Source organism: Chrysemys picta, chromosome 2 (genome assembly GCF_011386835.1).
Source record: "Chrysemys picta bellii isolate R12L10 chromosome 2, ASM1138683v2, whole genome shotgun sequence".
In the NCBI taxonomy this organism is placed as follows: domain Eukaryota; kingdom Metazoa; phylum Chordata; order Testudines; family Emydidae; genus Chrysemys; species Chrysemys picta.
In genome coordinates this window covers 87,490,835-87,517,002 of record NC_088792.1, presented here as the reverse complement: position 1 = coordinate 87,517,002, position 26,168 = coordinate 87,490,835, and the positions used below count along the sequence as shown (strand labels likewise).

Below are 26,168 nucleotides of genomic sequence, written 5' to 3'. Positions count from 1 at the left end.
AGCTGCAAATAGGGTGACCAGATGTCCCGATTTTATAGGGACAGTCCCGATTTTTGGGTCTTTTTCTTATATAGGCTCCTATTACCCCCCACCCCCATCCCGATTTTTCACATTTGCTGTCTGGTCACCCTAGCTGCAAACGATTTTTTGAACGCTAAGTTTATGGCTTTTCTTGCTTTGCTTTTCTCTAATGCATAAAGAAAGCCTGAAAAGTGTTGGTCAAAGAAACAGGGTTTTTTATTGTTGTTGTTGTTTTACTTTTGGCTTGCTTTTTATCTTAGAAATGTTTCGAATGTAAAGTCTGTTCTGGCCTTAAGTCATACCCAAAAGAGCTCAATCTTATTAGCTCACCAAAGGGAAGGTAAGGGCAATTTGATTACGTCTATAATCACTGGTTGAGGGAGAAGATGTCTGGAAGTAGAGAGCTCTTTAATCTATCAGACAAAGGCATAAAAAGGTTCAGCGGCTAGAAGTTAAAGTCAGCAAATTTCAAATGGAAATAAGGTACAGTGCATGTAAGGACCATTGAAACAGATTACTAAGGAATGAGGTGTAAATTCTCCATTTCTTGGAGTCTTTGAAACAAGATTGGATGTCTTTCTAGCTGACATATTCTAGTTCAGCCACAAATTATTGGTCTGGAGACAGGAGTCACAATGTGAAATCTAAGGGCTTGGCTACACTTTCGAGTTACAGTGCATTAAAGGAGCCCCGGCAGCACTAGCTCACTACCCGTCCACACTGGCAAGGCACGTAGAGCGCTCTGACTCCGTGGCTAGAGCACTCCTGGTACTCCACCTCAGTGAGTAGAATAATGTTTGATGTGCCCCCATTGGTGGAGAGCCCCAGCGTCAGTGTGAATGAGGTGTTGCATTACTGAGCTCTGATCCGTCTCCGGAAACGTCCCATAATCCCCTTAAGTCAAGTGGCCACTCTTGTCATTGTTTTGGATATGCCCTTTGAAAGCTCCGTTTGACAGCCGGCATGCTTATCGGCTCCAAGACAAAGCAACCATTACTGTGGAATACTGTGTGTGAGAGAGAGAGGCTGGGGGGGAAGGGAAGGGGAGGTCTGCTGCTGTCTGAACTTACAAGACAGCATGCTAACATGCTCTCAGCCCCCCCAAAACCCACTCTCTCTCCCCTCACATACACACAACACACTCCCTGTCACACTCCAGCCCCCTCCCCCCCGCCAATTTGAAAAGCACATTGCAGCCACTTGCATGCTGGGATAGCTACCACAATGCACTGCTCTCTGTGGCCGTTGCAAGAGCTGCTAATGTGGCCCTGCCAGTGCACTGGCAGATGTCAGTGTGGACAGACTACAGCCCTTTCCCTACTGCGCTCTACAAAGGATGGTTTAACTCAAAGTGCTCTACATCTGCAAGTGTAGCCATGCCCTAAGTTTTGTTACACAGGAGGACAAATTAGATGATCATAATGGTCTCTTCTGGCCTTAAAATCTATATATTTCTGGATACTCCAAGGCATCTTGTCTTCTATATATCAGAATGCATTATTTTTAAGGTAAACTATTTAGGGCAGAAACTATCTTTACTTTTGTGTTACAGGGTGTTGAATATATTGTTCATGCTAATCAAATAATAAATAATAACTTTCATAAGAACATACATAAGAATGGCCATACTAGATCAGAACAATGGTCCATCTAGCCCAGTATCCTGTTTTCTGATAGTGGCCAGTGCCAAATGCTTCAGAGGGAATGAACAGGGCAATTTTGAGCGATCCTCCATCCCCCGTCATCCAGTCCCAGCTTCTGGCAAAGCTTTTCTTTTTCCAACAGATCAAAAGCTAAAAACAGAATAGTGTAATAATATCAGTACATTTAGAGGCTAAAAAGCAATGCAGTGATTGTGAAAACCACTCACTGACCTTTGCTTTATAAGATGCAAACTGCAGCAAATTAATCAAGCATCAAGAACACTACAGTACAATTGTCAAAAACAAAGGCCATTTAAAATACTTAATAATGTTGATACATATACTAGTGTTTTTGTGAACTGTGTTGTCTTATGCATTAGGACAGAGAAAACAAAAAATCAGCAGCAGAAATCAACATCTACTACAGTGGAATTTGTTATGATAATGTTTTACATATACAAAGAGAGACATACATCACAGAATCCAACAATACCTGCTATCAGGATAGACCTTTACGTGCTGTGAAATTCTAAAGGTCCTGGACATAACACTTCTTCTTATAAAATGCTCCCAACTATATCTAACTGGCTGCTCTTACTATAGAAAAACATTGCCTGTAAATGGAATGTCATTAAATATTAATGTCTTGCACTGTTTACTAAGGCTAGACTCCTATTGGCTTCAAGAAGTAATCTTGCCTGAGTATTAAAGCATTGAGCCCATTACTATTGATTAGTGATTGGAAGAAGAGACCCAAATTTTTGCCCAAAACTTGAAATGAGCTTTCTGAGGTTAGAAAAAGGTTGGTTTATGTCTCTACTCTTCCTGGTTTCAGCTGGAACCTGAAGAGGAAATACCAAAATACTGCAAGGAAGACTATTCTCACGGTACCTCTGAACTTGCCAGAACCAAGAAGTGCATGAAATCTCTTGAGAAAGTCTCACAAGAATTCCAGATCAATTTCTAGGCCAAAGAGGCGTGACTAGTTTGAACAGGCTAAAAATAAGCATGCAAAATTTAGGGAGGGATTCTGTTTCCACACTAGTCCCCCTGGCCAGCCCTGGTGTGGGAGCATGGTGGGACAGAGATCAGGTGTGAGGAAGCATGTTAGGGGTAAGAGAGAGGGGGGGAATAGCACCAGAGCGTTAAGAGGAGTTCTGGGCTGCTCTGAGTGCAAAGAACACCCTGTGGCTAACTAACTGATGCCAGGCCCCCACTGATGGCTTAAAGCCACCTTTGCCGCCCCAGCCCATGGGCTATGCCTTTTGTGCTGTATCTCCAGGAGGCTATCTAAAGCAGAATGAACCTGAGAACCTCCTGAGGTTATCAATTCAAAAGGATTAACTCCATCTATCTAGTACTTCCGTTACAATATGTTAAGCTCTCAGCCCTAATGTCAGTATATGTGCCCCCAGATCATTAATGTTTTCCTCATTTACATTTTGTGTGCATATGAATTTGCCCCTGATAAAAGTGAAGGGCTCATAAGCCGTTATACACTGGTGTAAAAATCCCCAATGTAGATAAGCCTTTTCAACCAGCAACCTGAAAATCAAAATTTTATTAATTATTTATTATTTATTATTATTATTATTATTATTATTATTACTCTAGTGCCCAGTGGCCAGAGCCCCATGGTGCTAGGTGCTGTATAAACACATAACAAAAAGGCAGGCCATGTCTCAAAGAGCTTGCAATTTCAATAGGCGAAGATGCACTTGAAATTCTATTCGTATATATTTTGCAAGCCTTCCATTAGAAATGTTTCCAGGCCAAATTCTGTCTTGGGATATGTGCACAAAACATCCACTGATTTAAAAGCTGCAACTTTGTATATGAGGGCTGAATTTGACCAAAAGCTACTTTTACCATTTTGATTACTCATTTCAGTTATCAAATGATGAGGCTCCCAAGAATGCCCGCCTATAAATAAAATTATACGTTAATAGCTCCAAAAACTCCTGTAACACCATTATAAGATGTGGAATTCAAAATCAATATTGTAGTTTTGATTTATATAAGGGAACTTACCAAGTAGGTGTACTAGTATATTTTTCCTTTCATTCCCCAAAGCACTGCTTCAATGTGACACTACTGCAAATGACGTAGACACATTGGAAATGCCAACTGTCTTGCAAGTCAAATACCAGAGGATTAAAGTTTATTCGTTTTATTTCATTTTAAATGAGAAAGCAAATAAAACTGAGAACACATGTTACAAACCAGGCAGATAGCCATAATGTTCTTGAAAACTTTAGAAAAAGTATATAGGTCAATCTGGTATCCAGGTCAGTCTTGTTTATTTGTACCTCACCTAACCAAAACTTCCTAGTAACTTTTCCCAACACACTGGATCAGTCTCATGTTCCCCTAAAATCTATTTATCCAAATATTTTGTACATCCACAAAACCTTTCAGACAGGTAGGTCTGTACTATATTTAAAAAACCCCAACTAAATAGGTTGTCGGAATCTTCTGAATTTTCAATAAAGCCTCATTGAAGAGCAGTGCTTGATTTGCCATAATTACCTGCACACTAACAATAAATAAGGAAAGTTGTCCCTTAGCTCTCAGTCGGTTGGCTGGAAAAGGAAACAAGCTTTGGTGCAATCCTGCAAAGCTGCAATTGATATGGACTGCTGGTAAAAAAATTAATGATGAGCTGCACTGCCTCAGATTACATTTTGATGGAGCTTGATCACTTACCAACTTAGTTTTCTCTTACATTCTTTTAATTACAATGTTTGTGGATGAAAGTAGTGCTTAGTAAGGTGAAGGACTAACATATACTGCTCAAGTCAGATGTTGCATATGGTTGCCCCAGACAACTCTGCTGGTGCACCTCAGTCCTGAACAGAGACCTTCAACTGTGCTGACCTGTGTGATGGCTTAGTAATGTAGACAAATTCCCTGCTGGAGAGATCCCAAATGGTGGTGGTGAAAACATGCTCTTCTTTCCTTTGGGGGTCTCACTGGATACATTATCACTCCTAGATTTTTAGGTGGCAGTTGTGGCACCTTTTTTTCAGGCTATAGTTGGTCCCAGGTCTGCCAACATCTCCTCTGATGAAGACCTTGACACAGTCATCTGCATATTTTTGATCATCAGGCTACATTACTGCCATGCATTCTATTTGTTGCCTTTGAAAAGTATTCAGAAGTTTTAGTAGTAGAAAATGTAGAGTCTTGTTGCCTTCTCTGCTCTGCAGTGGCTCCAGCTCATTTCGGATGGGAATTCAAGGTGTATATACAGTGCCTACCACATTAGAGACCTAATCTTTGATTGGGGTCTCTGTGTGTTACCTGAAACATAAGTCAACATTTCTCATTGCAGGAATAGTGATCCTCTTGATTGATCTCATTGTCAATTACTGGGGTTAAAATCTCTGCTGCTGTTGGCAGGATGTTGTCAGTCATAGGGCCACATCTCTGGAAGTTATTCCCTCCAGCAGTCTGCTAGAGCCAAAGTTTAGTTAGATCAAAGGTGGGGGTTATCTGTTTGCTAAAGCCAGAAGTGCTTGAGGAAGGTGATGGGCCTGGCATACAACGTAGGATGGATCGCCTGAAGGGTTTCTGAGCTAGTTTAGTCAGGGCCCATGTAATCTGGGATGAGGGAATTTGCTACCTAATGCCCCAATTGCTGTCGAATTGTGCTGCAGAATCTAAGATTTTATTTAAATAAAATGTTACTTATGATAACAAAGAAGCCCTTCCTGACATAAACTGTTGTAATCTGATGTACTGCTGTCTTCCTGGGTCTGCAGACATCCAAAAACAAATGCTCTGAGACTTGCGTTAGCTCAGTGGGGTGTTAACTTGAAAACCGAATTATGAAAATGTAAATGTCAACATTGTTAATTATTTTGCTGCTTATCATTTTTTGTGGAATCATCTAGCAAATATGCTTATTCTACAAATCAATCATGTCCTAAGCTGCCTTTGATGCAAAATCCTACCTGCCCTCTGCCCAGCTGCTAAAACCTCCAGCTTCTACCCCGATAAAGTCCACAATGCAGGAATGCGTTGTAAGAACAAAAATCTGCAGTGCATTGAAAATTTAAAGTCAGGGTAAAATAAACTGAGTTTAAAACAAAATCAAACAATAAGGAATACTCTGCTGATTCTATTAGTCATTTTCATATTTCATTAAATAAAAGCCTTCCACTTTTTAAAAATTTACTTGAAAGTGCTGCATATTTTCCTGTCTGCAGCTCCAGTATGATATGAAAACCATGGTGATTTGCGGCAGAATTTCGGTCCAGGTTATTGCAAAGTATATGAAGCCTTTCCTTTCCTAGCAGAGACTGGGAATTAATTTGTTGCTGATATGGAAGAGCAAGTTACATTGCTAGCTTTTTAAACTGGTATTTGTTATTTTATAAATTAAATTAAGTGTAAGACATGCATTACCAGTTCCTACGGGATAGATTCTGACTCTCACTATGCACCCATATGAGGGAGTAAGAACCCCTATTTACACTCCAAGACTTTGGATCCAGGCATGTAAGAACCCCTATTTACGCTCCAAGACTTTGGATCCAGGCATGTAGGAGTAAGGGTCAGAAATATATGGAAACTTAGCCCCACTTCTCTAATTACTGACCAAAGGAGCTAAACCACATAGCTAAACATATGTGTATGTGTGTGTGTGCATGCACATGCTTGTATACAGGAGTAGTAATTTACTAGTGGTATAGGTCAGAAGCAAGGACCAGATCCTTAAAGGCGTTTGGATGCTCAATTCCCATTGATTTCAATAGAAATGGCACTTAAATATCTTTGAAGATCGAGGCTTAAGTTACTAGCTCTCAAGGAGCTCAGTTAAAATTAAACTGAGATCATAAAAGAAAATAAGTTTAATTTTTCAGTTGATAGGTTTGTCACAATCCACAATATATTTGTGTATTTATTTAATACAACACTGTGACATGTGACACGTTTTGTTGTGTGTGTCTGTCTTTGGTGCTGCAGGGAAGTTGTTCACAGTTGAATCCAGAAACAGCTCTCAGGATCTGGACCTAACCGCAGCTCAGAAATTGTGTACTGACCTGGGCGCTCGCTTAGCCACTGCAGAGGAATTGAGACGGGCTGTAGTGGACTGTTCTTTTGCCGCATGCACCAGAGGTTGGCTGGCCGACGGTACCATTAGGTAAGGAGAATGGAAACAGCAAAATCCACCCTAACCAGCATGAATGATTGCTCTCAAACAAGCTTTCCCCCTTTGGCTAATATTATTACTGAGGAATACTGGCCACAAAGAAATCCTTATGTAACCAAGTCTCAAGTGTTTCATTCAGATACTCTGTTACCTTGCACAAAATCAGTCATGTACAGCTGATGCTGCAGAGATGTGAGTGTACATAGATCACCTAATACACAGTTCTAAAATATATTTGTCTTCCTTTTAATCTTAGAAATATGTTGTTTCAACCAAATTCCCTCTGGCCCACACAATATCTTGTTTAAATCCAGAAAATATTGAGTAGTTAGCTGTCAATATCTTGGATGTTGTCATTCACTATTATTTGTTGAATACCAACAGTGTATCAAGCCCTAAAGGAATGTAGGCCCAGATCTTCAAATTTAACTCCCATTCTGAGAGTTAAGTTAGGCACCTAAATACTTTAGAGGATATGAGCCTTACACCTTACAGGCCCAATCCTGCGGCCACTGAAGTCAATGGCAAAGCTCTCATTGACTTCAATAGTGTAGGGTTGTGCACTCTGTGGACAAAATAAATAACAAACACAGGGTCTGATCCAAAGCCCATTGAAGTCAATGGGGCCATGCAGCATAAATGTATTAGTTATTATAATTTTTATAGTGCCCAAAGGAGTGCTAGGTTCTTCACAAAAACAAATTGAAAGACGTGCTCCTGTCATAGGGAACTTACACTTAGATCTGACGTGATGAGTGCAGATAACAAACAGGAGGGGATTGGATGAAAAAGGACATTGCTTCAGCTATATGATCACACAATGACTCAGTTTAGGCACGAGCACACCTTGATGGTTAGATAACGCTGACAACTGATGGACTTCTTGTGGGCACTGGGAAGAACTACACAATTTTTGGTCAGTGGACTAAAATGTATAGGTGTAATTTATCTAGATTGTAAAATTGTTGGGGCAAGGGTGCCAAACTATTGGGCCTAACACAACGGGGCCTTTACCTTGCTTGAGGTCTCTAGGTGCTCATGTCTAAATGGAGTCACTGTGTGATCATATTGCTGAAGCAATGTTCTTTCTCATCCTATCCCCTCCTGTTTGTTACCCTCACTGGTCACATGATATCTAACTGTAAGTTCCCTATGACAGGACCATGTCTTTTTATTCGTTTCTGTGAGAAACCTAGTACACCTTTGGGCACTATAAAAATAACAAAACAAATAATAAATATTAAGAAGGGGTATTAGGGAGAGACCCTCAGAAGAATAGTGAACGCTTGGTGGATCAAGTCAGGTAGCTGGTCCCAGACATGGGAAAGCCATATGGAAAAAAAAGCACAAAGACAAAAATGGAAGAAGGGGAAATAATAGATAGTTATGTCAGAGACAGGCAAGCTGATAAGAATAAAATAGAGTTCTTATCTGTCAGATAAGTTTCTTCAGAAAACAAGAGAGCAGTAAGTAACACTTCAACGCCTTTGAATTTCAAGGTGCTTTGCAAACATTCAGGAACCTTCCCAACACATGATGTGAGGTAAGGAAATATAGTTACCCGCATTTTATAGCTATGAAAACTGAGACATAGAGACTTATTTAATGGTACATAGATAGTCATTAGCGACATGGGAACAGAGGCCAGATTTTTTGGCTCCAAGTCATGTGCGTTAACCACAAAGCCATTCTTTCCTCCCCTCATATAGTAAACATTTGGCCTTAATTTCAGAGGTCCTGAGCACGCACAGTTCCCCTGGACTTCAACAGGAGTTTGTAGGTGCTCAGCACTTCTGAAAGCTAGGCCTTGAGTGTTTGCCAACTTCACAACAAGCTAAAAAGTGTATTTTCCTGTATGATGTATGGATTGGGACACTTTAAATTAGGTCTGGTTTAATCTAGATTTTTTACTACAGTTCTATTGTATACAAAAATAACTAAAATTGACACATGGGAACACGGGCTGATGTGCCTGACTGAATAAGACGGGCTAGTGTGCAGGCAAGGTCTGCATGGTGGAGGCTCCCTAACAATCCCTCCATGCCCCAAAATACCCGTGATCCATACTTCTCTCACCTACACCCAACAACTTCCAAGTTCACACCCAGGCTCTTTCCCAGCAATTACGGTACTTCCCTCTCCCTCAGCTCCTCCATGACCCCATCTCCCCTAAGCCTTTGCACTGCTTCTGAGGGGTACTGGAAACATATTTCTGTATTGTAGTTTAAATGAATTATTACTCAAAGTTCTGTATTAATATGCCTAGTACAGAATCTATTTGTCAAAAAAATATTTCCTGAATCTTTTTTGTTGTCTGTATTGTTACAGTCATAGTTGCTGACAGGTATTTTGAAATAAATCACCAAAATAATTGAAACTGGAATAATTATATTGTATTATTTTGGCAGATGAAATATACAGTATTTTAAAATATTGTGCACAGAATTTTTAATGTTTTGGTGCAGAATTCCCCCAGGAGAAGATATAGGTTGGTCTTATCCCTATTGTACAGATGCAGAAACTAAGGACAGCAACATCAACATGATAATCCCACTTAAGAAAATGGAGCAGTGCAAAATTCTGTCCACCTGGACAGAAACATAGCCACATTTATTTTTGCATGTGGCACATATCAGTAGATATGATACTATGGCCAGCAGTGCATTATAACAACATAGGAAAGAAACAGTGGCTTGGTCAAAGTCACACAGCAATTCCACAGCAATTCCATAGCAAATCCAGGAACAGAATCCAGGTTTTGAGAGTTAACCACAAGAACATCTTTCGAACTTGTAAACAACTCTGCCTTCAGCTGGTTTCTCACCTCTTTAACCTTGTTCTACTCGACTGCTTCCTTCAATTTATATTTCCAAAATTCTCCTGAGTAAACTACATTAGCTCATTTACTGTCAGTGTCCAGTGTTGACAAAGTTATGTTTTTCCACAGAATACTGTTCCCAGGTTCTTAAACTTTAGGGAATTATTAGCTTTGGTGACTGTTATTAGTTATTTTAGATAGCATTGGGCTACATGTACTTTTTAATGATAAAATATAGTTTCCAATTATTTTTTCCAATGGGCAGAAAATTTTACTATAAATGAAAAAAACTTCAAATGAAAGCTATTATTTCCGGCATTCTTTTTTAAAAGTGTTTAAAACTAATTTTAAAGTACTTTTGGAATTTAAAAAAAAAATCCAATTAAAAAAAAAAAAGGAATAAGATAGCTTCCTTCACTCAAACTTTTTCTTTTTTTCTCTTACCAACCCAGTCCCTGAAATAGGTTGCAGGCCTGAAAGCCAAGAAAACTATTTTCATCCCTACAATGTACATGGCAGGATTATTAAACAGGTCCTTTTATACAACTTTTCAGTAGTATTAAATGAGGAAGTAGGGTAGGTGGAGTGGGTGAGACAAGAAGTGTCCCCATTCTTCCCTCTCTAAGCACTGCCAGCATTTTAAAGGTGCAAGAAGACAAAAATATTCTCTATTTTCTGAGCCACAATAGGCTGACGGGCCAATCTCAACTGCTCATTGAAGTCAATGGTGCTATGACAATTTACACCAGTTGAGGATTTGCCCTGAGTACCGTGATTATGATGAATGCTAAACTAGTCATAATTAACAGCAGTCTGCTGTAGCACATCCGAATGCAATAGCTCTGTAGGATTGAATACCAGCAGCTCCCATTAAAATTACTAGGAACTGCTGGATTCTCAGCACTTTTGAAAAATTGGGCCACCTGTTTAGATGTTTAAATAATGTAGGTACCAAACCTTGGGCTCACTATGTAAAATATTAAGAAGAATACAAAGAACCCCAAAACAACACAAGTGTGTCTTGAAGCATATGGAATACATGTAATTCTTATTATTTTACGAGGGAAAATAGGACACTAGGGTCATATTGCAAACAATGATAGAAAAGTACAATTAAGATGTGTTCCTTAAGGATTAGTGAATATAAAAGAAAATGCAAGTCCCAATGAAGTAAATGGTCACTCTTAAAACCGTTACTCTGCTGTATACTTGAGGGGGGCTCTCTCTTGGTGGGGACTCCCACTGTGTTAGACACTGTATAAAGACATAGTAAGAGACAGCCCCTACCTCAAAGAGCTGAAAAGAAAGGGGAAAGAGAGATCCAAGCTCACCCAGCTAGTCAGTGGTAGAGCCAAGAACAGAACAGTGGTCTCCTGCATAGGGCTAGGTGGAGTGGAAAGGGTCTCATTCTCTTCAAGAAGACAATGAAAATTAGGGAAGGAGATGACAGCTCTGGTGGAGATGAAAGGCAGCTGTGAAGAGGGGCTGGGAATGGTATATTTGCCCTGAGAACTTCAGTACAGAACACTGAGAATGATTATAGGGTTTTCACTATAAATAATAGCTATTTTATAATATACTGTATGTGAGCCCCCATTACCCTTGATCATGAGAGATTCCAGAAAGACAGAATAATCTGTGGGATGTTCATTTTCCAACTTTCAGAAACCTAATAAACACAAAGAAGAGGCTGGAATGAAAACCTAAAGAACATACTGTACCATGCTGGAGGGCTTCACACAGGGCTTTCAGATTTAATGTTTAAATTAAAAAAGTACCGGTAGTTGCAAAAGACCATCATGTCTTCACAAAGCATTCCACCTCTTTCTTCCTTTCATTCACTGGCAGCTCACTTACTGGTTTTATTGAGTTATTAATCTGACAGGCAAGTATGTCACAAGAGTGTCATTTTGTTGCAAATAGCTATTAGCACTTAGTCCAAGCTGACAAATGAGAATTACAGCAGGCAGGCTGGTAAACTTAATACTACTTCACTGCCTAAAATATAACAATTTATACAACCTTATCTCCAGAAGGTGCTAAATATTTTAGAATTCATTTTAGAAAGGTTTGTGCAGCTTTTCCTTTGAACCCACCAAACACCACTCCAAATCTTCACATGTGAAAAATGGATTTTCAAAAATTAAACTGATAGTAACCTGAAAAGCCATCGTCCTGATCTCTCTTAAAACCAAAGTCCTCTATTTATCCACACAACAGGTAAAAATAAGGCAATGACAGTGCAAGCTCCTCCAGGCTGCCCTACTGATGTGCCCCAGTCCTAAAAAGAGCCAATTTTGCGAGTGAGAGGGTCTCTGTGGACTTTGAGTCCTTTACACATGTCTGCTGAAATTAATACCAACACTGATATCATGGTCAGTTGTGGACATCTATTTACTAGGGACTGGATTGTGACCACCCACTCAGACTGTAGCATTGCTATCAGATGGTAACAACTTTTGCTCACTACAGACCTGGGCTAAAGTTGAAATAGTGATATAGAGATGAAAGGATCCAAATAATATTGCTTGATGTAATGTTCCGGTATGTGTGCGTGTGATAGAAGGAAAGAAGGATGTGTCACGAAATCAGTGACTTTTTTATTTAAAATGAAATCAGTCATTCAGGCTGTTTCTTTTCTGCCCTGGCTGCCAATATCTAATCTAAGTATTTCCCAAAGGAGCACTAAGCACCAAATAAATATGTAAAAATATTTTATTTCCAAAAATAGGACCTAGACTTTTCACTCTGCCCTCACATCATGTTGGTTGTTGTTGTCTAGGAGGCTAAACCATTTTTCTAGCTCCACTACTGGAAGGCTTGACTATACAGAAGGGTCTTACATTGTGTCCTAAAAGTAGTAAGGTTTGGGATCATGCGGATCTTCGTTGGCTGGGAATACTGTAGCTCGCCACCCCCACTCCGCTGAGAACACCCTGCCTCCAGCACTTGAATTTCACCTCTGGGACTCCCAGCCACAGTATCCTTTGTGATCAGAGTTATCCCCTGTGTCACAGAATCAGTGCTGATCTCTGAGACAGATCAGGCCTAGACCCGTCAGGGATTTAAAGATTAGGACAACGCCTTGAATAGAATATTGAACTGGCAGTTAAGCGGGCAGAATGTGTGAAGTAGAAGACCCTCCCGAGGCAGGATTTGACAAAGTTGGCCAGCAATGGACTGAGGTGTTCCCTGCTGGCTTTCACTATCAAGAAGGACATGGCTCTTTTTGACCATGATGGCACAGTTTGTCAGGAAATTCACATCACCCAGGTGCCCTGCTCCCACACCCCACCACCAGGGAATTCAGTCTTCTTTTATTTATTTTTTTAATCTGTGGTGAAGGGATCATGGTTGTTGACACTTCTCTCTAGTTGAATTTCCCAATTTGGAGTGGTCTGTGGGAGAAATGGGACAGTCAATGTGGTGCTCCTTGTCTGACAAATCAAGGAGTGTTCTGTCAAAAGTTTGAACAGGATCAGCCATCACAATTTCTGAGGTCAGGGTCAAGTCAGCAGGTGGTACATGCTGCATCCTCTGACTAGCAAATGAGGATGTCTCCATTCAGATATCCTCCTTCTGTCCCCATCTTGGATGGAGCTATCCTGGATGTCAAGAAATGTATTTCTCAATATAAGAGTGAGCAGGGGGTTGGACTAGATGACCTCCTGAAGTCCCTTCCAACCCTGATATTCTATGATTCTATGAGAGCATAATAGGAACAACTGGCAAATAGGTAGTACTCCATCTGATAACCTGCCTTTCAACATCGTCAAAACTCTTCATGGCATCCTACATATAGAAGTCCTCCTCTTGCAACAGGCTCATGCCTGTTCATGTTAGGGTATGTCTACACTGCAATTAAAAACCCATGGCTGGCCCATGCCAGCTGACTCATATTCACAGGATTCGGGCAAAGGGGCTGGAGCCCGGGCTCTAGGACACTGCAAGATGGGAGAGTCCCAGAGCTAGGGCTGCAGCCCAAGCCCGAACATCTGCACTGCAATTAAACAGCCCCTTAGCTCGAGCCCTGCAAGCTCCTGTCAGATGGCACGGGCCAGTTGCGGCTTTTTAATTGCAGTGTAGACATACCCTTAGAGTCTCAGACCTACCCATTGCTAAACCCTAGCCTCCTCCAGTAAAAACTGCAAGATTAAATGGGCGTTATTTGGCTACAGATAATCTTGTTTCAAGGTTAAACCCACTTCCACAGGCTTCCTTCTACAATCATTGCTATTACAATACTGTATCTTGTATATTACATACAACTTAAAAGATTAGATTTCTTTAAATATATAATAAAACAAAGTTGAAGTAGCATTATACTGAAATATAACATTAAAATAATCACGTTAATCAAACATTCTTAACTATTCTTAGACAAAAAGCTAAGTTAAGACAGAATGAAGCTTGAGGGTAGTTTGAAGGTAAAAAGATCACCACAGGAAGTTTTCAATTATCCCAAAAGCAAGCATTACTAATCCAGTGAATTCAAAGGTAAGGTTAAACTATCAAAGATTCCAAACATGTTAAGGTATGAAAATACAAAGTTAAGGTCCTCAAACAATTTTGATTCTCCCCTATAGTGATACTATGAAGGGAAAATGTTGTGAAAAAAATCTATATTATCTTTAAAAATAAGTTGTGTCTAATTTGAGGCCACAAACACTAAAATGTCTTAATCATAATTGTATGATTATTGAATGGCATCAAAACTTACTAGCATTCCTCTTGGGACATTAATTCCATCAGGTTGATCATTTGATACTTTTATGGTATACACTAAAACACGGACCTCAATAAAGTTAACATTTAACAAGTAAAACAGGAATAGAAAATACATATGTGCAATTTAGCTGAGTTAATACAGCAGAAGCAGCCTTAACTTTTCAATGTCTTGACTTGGGTGTGCTTGATTTCTCAAGCTTAACATTGCAGTATTTTTATATTTAGTTATCTTGTTTCTTTAAAGGAAAAATAAAAAAAGAAATCCGGAGCTATTTGGCATGGGGATATTACAAGCTGCACTTGATTCACTTCAACATTCCTTGAATAGGTCAAGAATTATAGTTGGCACCACTGCCACTAAAAAGCCTTCATCTCATATGCATGTCTCAGCTAAGCTCTCAGTTTAAGGGCACCACTAAAGCTGAAGGGCTGATTTGCAGAACCAACATTTTAAAAGCTCCATGAAAAACCTTAAATAAAAATTCTAATGGCTATGTGCGAATCTGGCATCTCTAAATGCTCGTAACTGTAAAACCACGGAACCATTTTTTCTCTTCAAATTTGGCTTGCTTTTTTTACTTTAATTGAGACGTACAAGACAACCACAGAATGAACCTTCTTCTCGAAACTATTTTGTTATTTATGTAAGTGAATTAATTGTAACATATAGGAAAAGTATATTTTTCACATGCAGGTAACTAAGGAACAATTAAAGCAACTTTCCTTTGCAATCCAAAAAAGAATTTGTTTGAGAGAGTTCTGAGCAATGGAAGAAAGTGGAATGTACATATGGATTCTGGATTTCATCCAATGTGTTATTAGTGCCCTCTATATAATAACTGTATGGGTGTTTTTTTTCTCCTAATCATGATTGGCGGAACAGTTTTCTGTATTCATGGAATTATAAGAGGTTTTCAGAAATAGCTGACATCTAGGTCAGATGTTTACCAGAACACATAATTATTATGACTGATCAGTATTCTGACTCATTCGTTCCTTCTATGTATATCTAAGTGTTGCATAGACCTCTGCAGAAAGAAAAAAAATTGTACCTACTTGTGAAATAACAGTAGGTACAAATCACACACCAGACTGGACTAAGCAATAGACTAAAGGACGTGCTAAAAAGATGTAGAATTCCACATACATCTGGGCTCAAATCAGAACTGAAATCATCCACTCAAATTCAAATCCCACAGGGTATGTCTACGCTGCAATAAAACACCTGTGTCTGGCCTTGGTCAGCTGACTCGGGCTCATGGGGCTCAGGCTGAGAGGCTATAAAATTGCAAGGTAGACTTTCAGGCTTGGGCTGGATGCTGGCCTCTGGGACCCGCCCCCCCCGCACGAGGTCTCAGAACCTGGGCTCCAGTACGAAGCCAGATGTCTACGCTGCAATTTTATAGCCCCCTGCAAGCTGGAGTCAGCTGACCCGGGCCAGCCGGGTTTTATTGCAGTGTAGACATATGCAGAGTGACCCCCCTCTTCCATTCTATTTGGTATTCAGAGTGTGGTATCCTCTTAACCATAGTGACTCCTAAGCAGCAATAGGTCTAGGACTGAGAATGGTAAATAAAAAACATGTGCAGCTTTTGTTAACAGCTCTGCTACATGCTTCATCAATAACAGTTTCTATAGCAGTTGGCACTTTACAGACATGTAGAAAGACATATACCCATCCCAAAGAATTTACAGAAAAGGGCAGTCAACACCTCACAGGAAATGCTCAGCACCTTGCAGGATTGGGCTGTAGGCATGAAGCATACAGACAGAGAATGTGTGGTTGGAAGAATCAAATAGGCTTTTGTTATTTCCCTATTTACATGAGAGAGGATTTCTTCATTCTCAGAGAAATTGTATCTGGATGTTTTCAATTTTAATCAAAACAAATTCACAATTCTAAATTGTATAATATACAGTACCAAGTTAAACTCTTAAGTGCAGTGTCATTTAAAACCTTGTTTGAAGCAGGAATGAATTAATCTACAGGAAGAGCATTTCATTTTTTAAACTTAATGAAGGAACATGGTTTAGCTATAAATCCAACAGTTTGGATCTTTTTGTAAGGGATTCAAAAGGTCAAACACACTGGAGTCTTACTTTGTGTATAATGGTAAAAATTACTTACTTCATAGCCTTTTATTAAGTCTTATTTCTATCAACAGTAACTAATAAATGCTATTCTAAGGATTAACAAGTCAATGTAGTATATTAGATTTCCATCAGCTATATACTTGCAATAGCAAACCACACAGGAACTTTATATGGCATCTGAAAAAAATTAAAAAGCACTTCGTTCTTCAAACACACAATCCTATATATGATTCACAGTATCCTATTTTGGACATGATAGCAAAATTCCAAGGATCCGTCAGCCAAAGATAAATTTTTAGTCTACCCCAGAAATAGCACACTGAGTAGTGGTGCTTTGGGCTGCAGTAGTGGATAATAGCTAGAAAAGAAGACTAAAAGTCAGAAAATGCAGGCTCAAAAGTTCAGAACTGGATGCCGAAGATCAGGCATTGAGTCCTTACTTAGGCACACACAGCGTATGCCTACACTGGAGATGTAAGGTGTAATTTCCAACTGGAGCAGACATATCCGTGCTAACCAGAGTGGTGCAAGTGGTGCTAGCTGCCTGAATATGTATCTAGGGTCTTAGATGAGACTGTATTCCAGACAGTGCCAATCCTGCCACTTGCACCACCACACTTACACTTCTGTTTTTAATGCTCTAGCTTGATCAGAGCCAGCGCAGATATGTCCCCTTGAGCTGGAAATTACACCTTCCAGCTCCAGTGTAGTCATATCCAAAGGGACATGGATTGATTTTCAGAGATCATGACTGACCAAAATTCCCACTGAATTTATTGTGGGGCAAATTTTCACTCTCTGATTCAGAGTGCCTCGGATTTTGGGTACTAAACTTTAGACACATAGATCCAGACTTTTAAAGATTTAGATGTTTCGCTGCTCAGCATTGCAAAGCCTAAGTGATTTAGGCAGTTAAATCTCATTTTCTGAAGTGATTTAGGCTTGTAAGTCTACGTCCCATTGACTTTCAGTGAGACTTTGTTTGCATATAAAATGATGCAAACAAATTGTTACGGTTGAAAGGATTAAACAGCTAGAACGCACTTAGGCACAGACACTGCAAGAATTTATTACCATGAGTAATTCCATTTATTTCAATAGTAAAGTTAAACATGTGCATAAGTCTTGGCAGGACCACATCCTTATGCAGTAGGAGGGAAAATCTAAAGATTTACTTCCTACTCACACATGCATGTGTGAATGAACGTGCATGCACATGAACGCTTTTTATGTGAAATGAGCCCATCAAGTGCAGTGTTGTTTTTCCAGGAGGAAAAAATGCATCAGAGGGGTGCGGTTTGGGAGGGAGGGGTGTTAAGGGGGACTTTCTGATGAGGTTTTCCAAGTTTTCATTTTTTTGAACTTCTGTATCACTGAAATATTTACATGAACATAACTTGTAGTGTGTTTATGGTGCCAGAAATTAGATTCTGGTATCAACTAGTGAATGACATCTTTAACTATTCTAGAAAGTTAAAAAGGAAGTAATGAGACCATCAATTTTTATGATGTAGTATATTTTAATAGTTCATTAATATTGTTTTAACTTTGTAAGCCTTCAAAACAATTTTTAAGAATAACAATATTTTGAACACATATATGTATGATATGAAGAGTTATCAGGTCTCCCCTCAGTCTTCCTTTCTCAAGAATAAATATAACCAGTTTTCTTTTTAATCTATCCTCATAGGTCAGGTTTTCAAAACCTTTTATCATTTTTGTTGCTCTCCTCTGGACTTTCTCTAATTTATCCACATTTTTCTTAAAGTGTTGTGCCTAAAACTGGACACAATATTCCAGCTGAGGCCTTACCAGTGCCAAGTAGAGTGGTACAATTGCGTAGTCCCTGCATCCCTGGGATGGAGCATGCTCAGTGAAGATGGAATCTTGGAAGAATTTAGCTGCCAAAGTCTAACAAGTCTCTGCTAAGCATATGGGAACAGATTTTTCAAAGGCTTTCAACTTGGCAATTCAGAAATTCAAGCAGATTTTCAAAAGAACAGCAAAAAATAAACAAAAATAAAAATAAAAAATACCCCACCCTTGCCATCAAGTGCATCCCTGCCAAAATGTCATGTCCCTGCTCTAAAGCATGGAGGTGCTATAGTTTCTCAATGAAACATTCATAAGAATTTTTTTTTTAGCATGGGCAAAACAGTGTATTTTTCCCTAATCTAATCCTTGGAAATGTCTGAACCATTTTTTGCTGAAACTTTCCCAAAAAAATTCAGCCTAAGGTAGATGCCAGCATGGGAAGTTTCAGCCAGTGTTAATCAAAATTATAAGCAACTCAAAATAGGATCTTATAGTGGTAAGTTTGGGTAGCCATAAGTATAGGCAGTGCTAACAGCTTCATCTATAATATACTACTGTTTGCTCCTCTTAGTTCTGTAGAGACACCATAGCTGAGATGGAGAGAGATAGATTCTATGCCTTTTTTTGTTTAACATCAACAGAATTGTATACTTAGTTCGAATTTGTCACCTGTGTAAAAACTCATTGAATGCAATAGGATGGCATAGGTGTTACTGAGGGCCTAACTAGAAGACGGTGGGATTGCATAAGTGCCAGTGAGAACATAATTTGTTCTACAGAACCTTAATTGTAGGTGAGGAAGATGTATAAGGAAAAAAGAGACTATCTTGACTCCAGGGTCTCGAGCTGAGTTTTCAGGGCTTGCAGGTAGGGAAAAACAAAACACGTATTTTGCTTGTAAATGGAGCATATTTTATCTGAAATCACAGACACAAAAAATGTGGGTGTCAGTTTCAAGAGTCACTTTTCACAGTAGTGTCATCAGACGCTACCGGTGTGATGCTCTGCTCTGTTCAATGTTGATATCAGTTGGCTACGTGCGTATGTTCCCTCTGTGTGCTGCCCCGGCTCTGCGCAGATAGCTGACACAGCAGACCCCGAGAGAACCCCCAAAGACCACAGACTCTGATAAGGTACGAAGGCACCCGGCCAGGTTTATTGTCAAACGAAGCACAGTAATAGTTCCCCGCAGATTCTACAGGACATACTACGAATATCTGCCCCTGACAATGGACCGGCTTAGTCAGTGGCGGGACTCTCCACTACCCCCTAGGCCAGACAAAGACACCACCCCAGGGATGCATTCTTATAAACAGATACAAACAAGTATCACTCCTGACGTATTGAGGTGCAACCCCTCTATGAAGCAAGGTACAACCAGGGCCGGCTCCAGGTTTTTTGCTGCCCCAAGCAAAAAAGGGGCCGGAGTGCTGCCGCCGAAGCAAAAAAACAAAACGGAGTGCTGCCCCTTGAAAATGGCCACCCCAAGCACATGCTTGGAACGCTGGTGCCTAGAGCCGGTCCTGGGTACAACCCATCTAAGCAGTAAGGTGCTTCCTCTCACCTTGTACATGTTGTTTCGAACAAAACAACTCTATCCATCATATTACCCTTTTGACCCTATCGTTAGGATGGGTCAGCCTGTTCCTTGTTATCTGAGTGGAATGCGCCAGTATCAGAGTGTTCTGATACCATATGTTTATATCTGTAGTATCCAATACATTGTAGGTATATGTTTGTGCAACCTCAACCCTTTCCTTGCCAGCTTCTGTGAGCAGGCCCTGCCTCTGGCTCACAGCTTAACTTTGCTTTATATTAGCAAAGTCTTGACCGCTACTTTAGCTCAGGCCTTAGGCCTCATACCAGGCCTCTGATACCAAGGGTTTATGTGTCAGGGCCTCATCTTACTACAAGTAGTAGTGCACTTTGTGCCATTTTTGTGCCTATCCACTCACCCAGTAATGGCCCTAAGCACATCTTGTATCAGTCTTAGAAAGGTTTATATTGTTTACCAGATTCACAGCTGCAGTAGAATAACAACTATTCGGCTTTACTTTTAAGACTCTCCATGGACTATTTCACTCTATTTATCATTTTTCATATTCTATCAGACGTATATTCCCACCTCCACTGTCAGCGATGCCAGACTTCATTGTCTAATTGTCTAATTTTCCATTAAGCAACTTCATGCTCTTCTCCTGTCCCCCATTATGCTTAGAAAGAGCACCCTGTACAAATCTGCAAAACTACCACGTTGCGTCCTTCAGATTGCTTCCTAAAACTCACCTCTGCTTCAACACCTACAGAAAACTCGACACTGGTTAGCTGGTGTGCTCTGACTGCTGCTTATCACACAGATCATAATTTTCTCATTGTTACCTTTTATTCCTCTATTTGTTTGCTTTATCCCCCTACTGTAGGATAGTCCAATAGTTAAAGCATTGCTCTAGGACTCAGGAGATGTGGGTTTAATTCTCTACTCTACCACAGACTTATTGTGTGACCTTGGGCAAGTCACTTAGCCTCTCCGTACTTCAGTTCCTCTTCTATAAAATGGGGATAATGGCACTGCCCTACCTCACAGGGGAGTTGTGAGGCGGTCAGATACTACAGTGAGGAAGGCCAGATCTACTTAAGATAGATTTTGACCATTAGCTTTTTGGGGCAGAGATCACATTTTTGTTATGGAGCTGATGCCTTTTCCACATTACTACCCCAGTGCAAGCTCCTCAGAAGTTCAGTCCTGACAATATAAGACTGATGCAATGCTGTTCCCTGACTGTATGATGGAATAGCCTAATTCTGGCAATTAATTGATCTTTGACTATTAGCGGTAAATATGCCCAATGGCCTATGATGGGACACTAGATAGGCTGGGATCTGAGTTACTACAGAGAATTCTTTCCTGGGTGTCTGGCTGGTGAGTTTTGCCCACATGTTCAGGCCTTAGCTGATCACCATATTTGGGGTCGGGAGGGAATTTTCCTCCAAGGCAGATTGGCAGAGGCCCTGGGGGTTTTTCGCCTTCCTTTGCAGCGTGGGGCACGGGGCACGGGGCACTTGCTGGAGGATTCTCTGCACCTTGAAGTCTTTAAACCACAAGTTGAGGACTTCAATAGCTCAGACATAGGTCAGGGGTTTGTTACAGGAGTGGGTGGGTCAGATTCTGTGGCCTGCATTGTGCAGGAGGTCAGACTAGAAGATCATAATGGTCCCTTCTGACCTCGAAGTCTATGAGTCTATGAAGTGATATAAGGCCAACCAATTTCACCTATATGTGCAGTACAGTTCCTGCAGAACTTCTGATTTTGTTCTCCTTCTTCTCTATTTTAGGACAATGGTGTGCAGTAAGACAGGCAGCAACCAGCAGAGTGTGAAAGCTATCGATGTTAACATTGAAAATGATCCCTCTCCAAGTGGCAGATACAATGCATTTTGTGTAAAAGATGAAGGTCAGCATTGATATGTCATTGAAACAATGTAACATTGTCTTGCCTACAAAAAAGGACTTTTTTCTTACATTTTCCTACTAGTGGGAGCAATGATGGGAAATTTTGCAAAATAAATCCTTACAGTGTGTCTCCATTAAGTGAGGAATCTGTTGCAAGGACATGAGTTGCATGACATGGTGGTCCAACTTATTCTTGCAAGAGTTTAGCAAGTTCACACAGCAACAAGGCTACTGATAGAACCATTTTGGTGTTCACAAAACACATCTTACAACCTGAGCTGGGCTAATTTTTTTTGTCCAAAACTTTTTTCTGCAAAAAAATTCAGATTCAGTAACCAAACACTTCACAAAGTAGTTTGCTAAATTGTTCATGTCAAAAAATAAACAAAAACAAAAAAATCTCAAGAGTCAGAACATTTAATTACATTTGCAAAATTAAATGTTTTGATTTTTTGGTTCCTTTAGAAATTTCCTTCCAACTTATTTTTAAAACACTCAAAATTGAAATAACATGTTTCTTTTCAGAATGAACAAAATCTCTCTCCCCACCCTTTTCTTTCTTTCTTTTTGATTTACTGAAAATTTCAAAAAAAAAAAAAAAAATTCAGTTTGACCCAAAATGATTCCCCCAGACACATTTTTTTGGAATTACCCATGAACAAAAAAAAATCATTATTCACACAGCTCTACTTACAACCATGGTTGTACCAATACATTCTGGGATTTATGAAGCACTGGTAGTGCTCAGCTATGTTGTTGGGAACAGGGGTTTTTGGATAATTTCCCAACACAAAACATTGTATTGTTGGTGAAGTTACTCTAGGAAGAAATCATCTAATACTACACAGCTAAAGACCTCATCTCAGATTAGGGTAACCAGATCACCCAGGTCAAATATCGGGACGCAGGGGAGGCGGAGCAAAAAAAAAAAAAAAAAAAAAAACAGCGGCAGAGCAAAAAAAACCAACTCCCCCCATTCCTCCACAAGCGCTGGAGGGAGGCCCCGGAGACGCAGCGGGAGCGCGGGGCTGGGGTGAGTGAGAGTCCGGCCTGGCCCCGAAAGCAGGCAGGACTCAGTCGGGTGGTACCTGGAGGGAGAGTAGGCTGTTCTCCCCACCTGGGCAGCGGGACTCGGGAGCAGCTACTGCTGCAGCTCCCACTGCCACGGGGGGAGGAAGCGGCCGAGCACGTGGCGCTCGGCGGCTGCGGCTCTGGCACCCGGGCCCGAACCCCCCGAGCCCGGGCCTGCTGCGGGGACCGAGCAGCGAGCACGCTGCGCCCAGGATCGGCTCTAGGCACCAGCAAAGCAAGCAGATGCTTGGGGCAGCACATTTGCAGGGGCAGCATTCGGGCCATGCTTTTTTTTTTGCTTGGGGGCCAGCTGTAGAGCCCCATGACACTCACTCCCTCACCTCTCACAACGCTGCAGAAGCAGAGAACCCACAGGACCCTGGGAGCTGTAGTTCCTTGGCTAGCTCCCTGCCTATAGAGCTAGCTCTGGAGCAGGGAAAGAACTACATTTCCCAGCAATCCCTTGGCAGCTATCAACAGGAAAGGGACGGGGATGGAGTGAGGTAGGTGAGCCATGTTGCAGCTTGCTGTGAGTCGAGAGCTGGCTGCTAGAAGGGGGTGGCACTGTGAACGGGGAACAAGTGTGCCCAAGTAGTAGAAGGCTTTGGCCCAGATATCCCCTTCAGAAGACTTCCCCAGACTGGATTAGGGATACTGGTGTGACCTCACCTTGCAGCCCCCAAAGAAAGAATTGGGTGGATTAAATGGACAGTGCACCTCTCTATCTGAAGCCTAGCAAGGGAGGTACGAGGATCCTACTAGAATTTAAAATGAAAAGTAAGAGAGGGAAGGCTCCGCTGGAGGACCTGGGCAGCTTTAGAGACAGTACCAGGCACTTAGGAGGATTTCCACTTCTGAGCCATGGAAGCAGAAATTGACTCTTCCTTTCCTGATTTAGCTAATATTCAGAAAGGGAATCTAGCACCTGCCTTCCAGATTGGAACATCCTCAAAATTCAGGAGTGCTCAAGCTCATTTTGGGCAGCTGTTACTTCATTTCTCCCAAATCAAATATACTGATCCACTGTAACTTGCTGTAGAAAAAGTAGGATAAAAATTGAGCAAGAAATGCTTCCCAGTGGTTTTTAGGACTGGAATTGCTATTTTCAACAGCCATTGCCTTTTTTTTGTTTTGTTTTATTTGTTTAAAAGGAAGACAGTGATATTGCATTGGCAAATTCCCCATAGAAACAAAGAGTGGAACAAAAGAATAATAAAGGCACCTCAACTTTTCCTCATTTATGTAGGACAGTCTTATAATATGCATCCAGATATCCTCCAATCACACAAGCTGAAAATAGTTCCACTTTACCGCAGTTCTGTAACCATATGGGAACCAATCCTGTCTATGTTCTGTGCACATCTAAAATTCCTGCTGAATGACCCGCCCTGGGAGCAAGTTACCAGTGACTCAAAACTGGGACAGCAGGAGGGTGCAGGTTGGGGGGGGAGAGCCCAGGGCTGGGGCGGCAGGGGGTGTGGGTGGGGGGAGGGCACTGGTGGGGGGAAAAGGGGGAAGCCCAGCACTGAGGTGGCAGTGGGTGCGGGGGGAAGCCCAGAGCTGGGGTGGGGGGCAGCCAAAACATTTTTTGCTTGGGGCAGCAAAAAACCTAGAGCCAGCCCTGGCTGCGCCCAGCTCCTGGCCAGTTGCGTCTGGGCTCCTGCCCAGCTGGTGCAATCCCGCGGGCGGCCCTGGAGTGGGGGCAGCAGGCCCCGGAGTGGGGGCAGCAGGCCCCAGCCCCGCCATCCCACTCGGGTCCCGCAGGGGAACGAACGGGGCTGGGCTGCCGATGCCTCCGCCCCGGGGCTGCCGCGGGATTGCACCAGCTGGGCAGCCAGCCCAGATGCGACTGGCCAGGGGCTGGGCGCAGCGTGTGCGCTGCTGGGTCCCCGCAGCAGGCCCGGGCTCGGGGGGTTCAGGCCCAGGCGCCAGAGCCACAGCCGCCGAGCGCCATGGCCGCTTCCTCCGGCTGCGGCAGTGGGAGCTGCAGCAGCGGCTGCTCCTGAGTCCGGCTGCCCAGGTGGGGAGAACAGTCACTGCCTGGCCCCGCGGGCCGCCCCCCTACTCTCCCTCCAGGTACCGCCCGACTGAGTCCTGCCTGCTCTCGGGGCCAGGCCGGACTCTCACTCACCCCGGCCCCGCACTCCCCCTGCATCTCCGGGGCCTCCCTCCAGCGCTTGTGGAGGGAGGAGGAATGGCGTGCTTGGGGAAGAGGTGGGGATTTGGGGAGGGAGCCAATGGGGGAAGGAAGGGGTGGAGTCGGGGTGGGGGGGCACTAGCCCTTCCGGGCTCCGGAGCCTTTGCTTGTTTGTCCAGTGTCCCGACCTAACATTGGTCGGGACGTGGGACAAACAAGCAAATATCGGGACAGTCCCGATAAAATCGGGACGTCTGGTCACCCTATCTCAGATATTGCAACAAACCAGTGCAACTAATATTTGTGAAACACTTAAGAAGGCTATTATGTGTTGGCATGAGGTGCTGCACGCATATTATGATTACAAGGTATACCAGTCAGTTGGTATAGACCAGGCCTGCTTTGGGGACTCTGGATGTCACGGTTCATCCTGAATGTGAAACTAAAGTACTGTGCTAGAGGTTAACCTCAGTTGTAGATACTCAGATATCATGGCCCACCAGTAAAGATGTATTATGAGAAAAATATTGTTATTGATAGTAAATTTATCATACTTTTAAAAGCCACTTTCCAGTATGGAAATTCAATCTCATTTTCAGCATTATACGGAACTGGCTAAATTTAGGCATTCAAATTCTGTGCAGTTGAGAGTCACACTGGAAGACTTTGGCAGCTAGGGAGTCAGTATTCTGAACTCAGCATGTGGAATTAAATCTAGAATCTGTGTTCCTCATTCAGATAAAAAAACTGAGGGACAAATTGTGCTCTCAGATACACCCTGTACATCCAAACTAACTCCATGAATAGCCGTGGATTTTCTCTAGATACATGTTTGTGTAACAGAATAATTTGGACCTGAGAATTTTTATATAAAATATAGACTGTACAGTTGAGATAATGGAATAGTGGGGATGACCTGTTAAGCCCACAATGTGGTTTTGTGTGCCACTTCAAAGAAGGACAGAGATAGGCAGATGGCATTAACTGACACAGTACTTGAAAAACAGTAAACTCACACAGCACTTAGGGTGTTTTAACAGATCTTTAGTAGGGCTGTTGATTAATTGCAGTTAACTTACACAATTAACTCCAAAAAATTAATTGTGATTAATTGCACTCAAACAATAGAATACCAATTGAAATGTATTAAATATTTTGGATGTTTTTCTACATTTTCAAATATATTGATTTCTATTACAACACAGAATACAAAGTATACAGTGCTCACTTTA

At 41.6% G+C, this 26,168-nt stretch overlaps 1 protein-coding gene across 4 annotated transcripts in view; it reads left to right on the top strand.

Annotated features, from left to right (window-relative positions):
- Positions 1-26,168, top strand: part of SUSD5 (sushi domain containing 5) — an 80,947-nt gene that overhangs the window by 5,452 nt on the left and 49,327 nt on the right. For 3 of the 4 annotated variants that reach the window (XM_065587175.1, XM_065587174.1, XM_065587176.1), the window contains exons 2-3: positions 6,636-6,813; positions 21,611-21,729. In XM_065587175.1, the coding sequence (XP_065443247.1) occupies positions 6,636-6,813; positions 21,611-21,729 (297 nt within the window). The remainder of the gene's footprint in view (positions 1-6,635; positions 6,814-21,610; positions 21,730-26,168) is intronic. The other variant, XM_065587177.1, reaches the window with a different exon arrangement.